Genomic DNA, 6,336 nt, shown 5'->3' with positions numbered 1-6,336 from the left:
GAAGTAAGCCAGAAAGAAAAACACCAAATCAGTATACTAACGCATATATATGGAATGTAGAAAGATGGTAACAGTAACCCTGTATGTGAGACAACAAAAGAGACACTGATGTATAGAACAGTCTTTTGGACTCTATGGATGAGGGAGAGGGTGGGATGATTTGGGAGAATGGCATTGAAACACGTATAATATCATATATGAAACGAATCACCAGTCCAAGCTCAATGAATGATACTGGTTGCTTGGGGCTGGTGCACTGGGACCACCCAGAGGGATGGTACTGGGAGGGAGGAGGGATGGGGGTTAGGGATGAGGAACACGTATATACCTGTGGCGGATTCATGTTGATGTATGGCAAAACCAATACAATATTGTAAAGTAAGTAACATCTGATTAAAATAAATAAATTTATATTTAAAAAAAAGAAATGTGATCCTATTGAAGTTACTTTCCAGGAAACCAGGGAAAATTGTAATAAAATAAGTATTTGTGGAGAAAAATAGGTAAGCCTGAATTACAGACTGGGCAAGAATTCAACCTCTCTTGTCAGTTGCCCTTTGATCATAATAATGGAAGATATCACTGATTATAATGAGTGGGAATTACTGTAAATTTCCAAGAGTAAACAGAAATATAATACAGCACGTCTTCTAGATATAAAAGAGTTCCTTTCCAAGAGTGTATTCTTCAGTCCAATTTGTTCATAAGTCCAACAAAGTTGGCCTAGGTACCCAACTGGCACAATCAGTTACATAGTACTATAATCAGTTTCCCTGGAGAAATGGCAACCCATTCCAGTATTCTTGCCTGGGAAATCCCATGGAGAAAAGAACCTGGTAGGCTACAGTCCACTGGATCAAAAAGAGTGAACATGACTGAGCAGCTAAACCATGGCCATCACTGTAATAAGTTTATACTACAAATAACACATTAAAAATAAGTATAAAACATAAAGAAAACTTTCTTAATTTTACTGTATAGTGCCTTGAAAAGTACAGTGATAGAGTACAGCAGCTGGCATATAGCAGTTGGCGTTGAGTGAAAAGACAAAATTATTGAATGGAGGAGGGAGAGGAGATGGGAGAAGGCAGAGATGAAGGATCACTAACAGTAGTAGATGGAAGCTGAAATTTCACTCATGCCTGATGTTGATGGAACAGGTTCTGGTTCCTTGCTGGATTCATTTGATCTACCCTCTTGAAAAAACTTCCCATTAGCTCCTGGGATACTCTGGTAGCTTAGTTGGTAATTAATAAACCTGCAATGCAAGAGACCCTGGTTCAATTCCTGGGTCAGGAAGTTACCCCAGGAAACAGGATAGGCTACCCATTCCAGTATTCTCTGCCTTCCTTGGTGGCTCAGATGGTAAAAAAGAAAAAAAAAAATCCACCTGCAATGCAGGAGACCTGGGTTTGATCTCTGGGTTGGGCAAATTCCCGGGAGGAGGGCATGGCGACCCACTCCAGTATTCTTCCTGGAGATTTCCATGGACAACGGAGCCTGGTGGCTACAGTCCATGTGGTCGCAAAGAGTTGGACATGACTGAGTTACTAAGCACTTGAAAAACAATCTACTGATATCTTGATGTAGCTTTTTCTCCTATCAGAAATGACACAGCAGCACTGGATTGCATTCTGAACAGCTACTGCAACCTTCGTGTACCATTCTGCAATCAGGCCCTATGCCTCAAAAACTCATTTGTTGTTGTTCAGTTGCTCAGTCATGTCCAATTCTGTGAGACCCCATGGATTGTAGCACACCAGGCTTTCCCATCCATCACCATCTCCCAGTTTGCTCAGACTCATGTCTGTTGAGTCAGTGATGCCATCCAACCATCTTATCCTCTGTTGCCCCTTCTCCTGTCCTCAATCTTTCCCAGCATCAGCATCTTTACAATGAATTGACTCTTCTCATCAAGTGCCCTCTCAAATAAAGAAATTTCCTGGATATTTCCTGTGTTCTGGATCACTCCTGTTCTTCAGTTACATCTTCTCCCTCTTGTCTCTCTTATTAGTTTTGCTGGTTCTCCAATTCCTTCTTTTCATCTTGCTTCACTGTCCCGGTTATTTTTGTTTCCATCATTATTACTTGGTGCTTTTTAGCTGTACCAGCAATATCACCACTGCTTTTATGCTTGCTTCCAGACATCCTGAGCTTGAAATAAATATAGAGTACTACTGTACCCTATATAATACTCTACACACACACACACACACACACACACACACACACAATATGTCATCTAAAAGATCTTTTGGCCAAAGCGCCCATATGTGTGTGTGTATATATATATATATATATATATATATATACACACACACACACATTTATACACAGCTGTCTGGCGAGGCCTTACAAATAGCTGTGAAAAGAAGAGAAGTGAAAAGCAAAGGAGAAAAGGAAAGATATATGTATCTGAATGCAGAGTTCCAAAGAATAGCAAGAAGAGATAAGAAAGCCTTCCTCAGCAATCAATGAAAAGAAATAGAGGAAAACAACAGAATGGGAAAGACTAGAGATCTCTTCAAGAAAATTAGAGATACCAAGGGAACATTTCATGCAAAGATGGGCTGGATAAAGGACAGAAGCAGAAGATATTAAGAAGAGGTGACAAGAATACATGGAAGAACTGTATAAATAAGATCTTCATGACCAAGATAATCATGATGGTGTGATCATTAACCTAGAGCCAGACATCCTGGAATGTGAAGTCAAGTGGGACTTAGAAAGCATCACTACGAACAAAGCTAGTGGAGGTGATGGAATTTCAGTTGAGCTATCTCAAAACCTGAAAAATGATGCTGTGAATGTGCTGCACTCAATATGCCAGCAAATTTGGAAAACTCAGCACTGGCCACAGGACTGGAAAAGGTCAGTATTCATTCCAATCCCAAAGAAAGGCAATGCCAAAGAATGGTCAAACTACTGCACAATTGCACTCATGTCACACGCTAGTCAAGTAATGCTCAAAATTCTCCAAGCCAGGCTTCAGCAATACATGAACCATGAACTTCCAGATGTACAAGCTGGTTGTAGAAAATGCAGAGGAATCAGAAATAAAATTGCCAACATCTGCTGAATCATGAAAAACTAAGAGAGTTCCAGAAAAGCATCTCTTTCTGCTTTATTGACTATGCCAAAGCATTTGACAGTGTGCATCACAATAAACTGTGGAAAATTCTGAAAGAGATGGGAATACCAGACAACTTGACCAGCCTCTTGAGAAACCTATATGCAGGTCAGGAAGCAACAGTTAGAAATGGACATGGAACAACAGACTGGTTCCAAATATGAAAAGGGGTACGTCAAGGCTGTATATTGTCACCCTGCTTATTTAACTTATATGCAGAGTAAATCATGAGAAACACTGGGCTTGAAGAACCACAAGTGGAGTCAAGATTTCTGGGAGAAATATCAATAACCTCAGATATGCAGATGACACCACCCTTCTGGGAGAAAGTAAAGAGGAACTAAAAAGCCTCTTGATGAAAGTGAAAGAGGAGAGTGAAAGAGTTGGCTTAAAAGCTCAACATTCAGCAAACTAAGATCATGAAATCTGGTCCCATCACTTCATAGCAGATAGATGGGGAAACAGTGGAAACAGTGGCAGACTTTATTTCTTTAGGCTTCAAAATCACTGCAGATGGTGATTGCAGCCATGAAATTAAAAGACACTTACTCCTTGGAAGGAAAATTATGACCAACCTAGATAGCATATTCAAAAGCAGAGACATTACTTTGCCAACAAAGGCCTGTCTAGTCAAGGCTATGGTTTTTCCAGTATTCATATACGAATGTGAGATTTGGACTGTGAAGACAGCTGAGCACCAAAGAATTGATGCTTTCAACTGTGGTGTTGGAGAAGATTCTTAAGAGTCCCTTGGACTGCAAGGAGATCCAACAGTCCATTCTGAAGGAGATCAGCCCTGGGATTTCTTTGGAAGGAATGATGCTAAAGCTGAAACTCCAGTACTTTGGCCACCTCATGGAAGAGTTGACCCATTGGAAAAGACTCTGATGCTGGGAGGGATTGGGAGCAGAAGGAGAAGGGGACGACAGAGAATGAGATGGCTGGATGGCATCACCAAATCGATGGATGTGAGTTTGTGTGAACTCCGGGAGTTGGTGATGGACATGGAGGCCTGACGTGCTGCAATTCATGGGGTCGCAGAGTTAGACACGACTGAGCAACTAAACTGAACTGACTGAACTGAATGCATAAGACTAAGGAAAAAACTTAATAAGGAGAGTTTCTAAAATTGCGTGAAGATGCTTAATCCAAAGATGAAAAGAAAAATGGAAATCCCAGGAAACAAATAGAAAATTTTATTCCACAATGATCAAAGAATCACAATTTCTGGTTCTGAGGCTTTGAGTTATGCAATCCAGCGGACTAGGGTATTTGGTCTTTTAAACTTGGCATAAAGTAGAATCGCTTCAGAGCCCCTTTTATATCTTTGTTCCTCAGACTGTAGTTGAAGGGGTTCAACAGGGGTGTGACCACAGTGTACATCACTGAGGCAATTGTACTTGAATGTGAGGTGTGGGTAGCAGCAGAGCTAAGGTAAACTCCTAAGGCTGTAAAATAAAATAAGGATACAACAAAGAGGTGCGACACACAGGTAGAAAATGCTTTATATTTCCCCTGAGCTGATGTGATTTTACATATGCAGGAAACTATTTTAGAGTAAGAGTAAAGGATACCAGCAAAAGGACCAACACCCATCAGGACAGCTGCAAAGTACATCACTATGTTATTAAGAAAGGTGTCAGAACTGGCAAGTTGTACCACCTGACTGAGTTCACAGAAAAAGTGAGGGATTTGCATTTCTGGGCAGGACAATCGCAGCACCATTAAGCTGTGTAGCAAGGAATACAAGGCAATCAGCACCCAGGATATCAGAACCAGCAATCCACAGAGCCGGAGGTTCATGATGACCATGTAATGTGGGGGGTGGCAGATGGCCACATACCGATCATAGGCCATCACTGTCAAGAGAATGTCATCTAATTCTGCAAAGAGAATGTAAAAATACATCTGCGTGATACAGCCTTCATAGATGATAACTTGGCTCTGTGTCTGGATGTTCCACAACATCTTTGGGATGGTGGTGGAGGTGAAACAGATGTCTACAAAGGACAGGTTGGAGAGGAAGAAGTACATGGGGGTGTGGAGGTGGGAGTCCAAGCTGACAGCCAAGATGATGAGCAGGTTTCCAAAGACAGTGATCAGGTACATGGAGAGAAAAAGCCCAAATATGAGGGACTGTATTTCTGCTTCCTTTGAAATTCCCAGAAGAAGAAATCATGAAATTTGTGTATTGTTACTTGCTTCCATGGGGTGGAGGTGACTACCAGGAAAAAGGAAGATAATGACAATTTTCACTCATACTAATTCACATAACTGAAATACTGCAATTTCTATTTAGCCCTCAAGAAGTTGATGTTAATATATTATTTGCAGATAAGTTCTCTTTTAGAGTATGTGTGTATGTTGAGCCCCTTCAGTTGTGTCCAACTCTGTGCGACCCCAGGGACCATAGCATACCAGCCTCCACTGTCTTTGGGATTTCCCAAGAAAGAATTCTGGTGTGGGTTGCCTTGCCCTCCTCCAGCGGTTATTTCCAACACAGGGATTGATCCTGCATCTCATGAATGGGTACTGCATTGCAGGCAGATTCTAAACCACTGAGTCACTGCAAAAGTCCCTTGAAGCTATATTTCATTTCATTTCTGACTAGGAATTTTTGTCCCATTCTCATCACATTTGCTAAGAGGTCATATATTCTAGCGTTTTAATGTGGTATTCCTTCATTCTTTTGAGAAATACATATTTAGTGTTAACCATGTTACAAGAATATGGAGACAAGAAGTAGAAAATGCTGAAAAGCAAACCTCTGGCAATCCAAGGGTGGTGAATGAGGTTATGCTAATAAAATATGATAGAATATGTAAGAATATGATAGATGCTATGATGAAAAAAGCCAGGTATAAAAGAAAGTGGTAGGAGGTGTTATTTTGTCCTGAGTGTTTAGGAAAGTCCAGCAAACTAAGTGATGTTTGAACAGATTCTTAATGAAAGAGAGACAAGGAGCTAGTGTGATGTCAGAATTGTGTGCCTGGAACAGGGACCTGACACCCCTAAGGACCTGAGCTGCTACTGCTGCTAAGTCGCTTCAGTCATGTCCAACTTTGTGCGACCCCATAAACAGCATCCCACCAGGCTCCTCCGCCCCTGGGATTCTCCAGGCAAGAACACTGGAGTGGGTTGCCATTTCCTTCTCCAATGCATGAAAGTGAAAAGTGAAAGTGAAGTCACTCAGTCGTGTCTGACTC

The 6,336-nt window shown here is 41.2% G+C and overlaps 1 protein-coding gene across 1 annotated transcript; it reads right to left on the bottom strand.

Moving 5' to 3' along the window:
* Positions 1-4,393: 4,393 nt before the first annotated feature.
* LOC133251816 (olfactory receptor-like protein OLF4) lies at positions 4,394-5,368 on the bottom strand. The gene has a single exon (XM_061424603.1). It carries the CDS (start codon positions 5,237-5,239, stop codon positions 4,394-4,396), a length of 846 nt encoding a protein of 281 aa, XP_061280587.1. The 5' UTR covers positions 5,240-5,368.
* Between the last annotated feature and the right edge of the window lie 968 nt (positions 5,369-6,336).

The sequence above is a fragment of the Bos javanicus genome, chromosome 7, assembly GCF_032452875.1.
Source record: "Bos javanicus breed banteng chromosome 7, ARS-OSU_banteng_1.0, whole genome shotgun sequence".
Lineage (NCBI taxonomy): Eukaryota > Metazoa > Chordata > Mammalia > Artiodactyla > Bovidae > Bos > Bos javanicus.
This window is presented reverse-complemented; position numbering and strand designations above follow the sequence as displayed.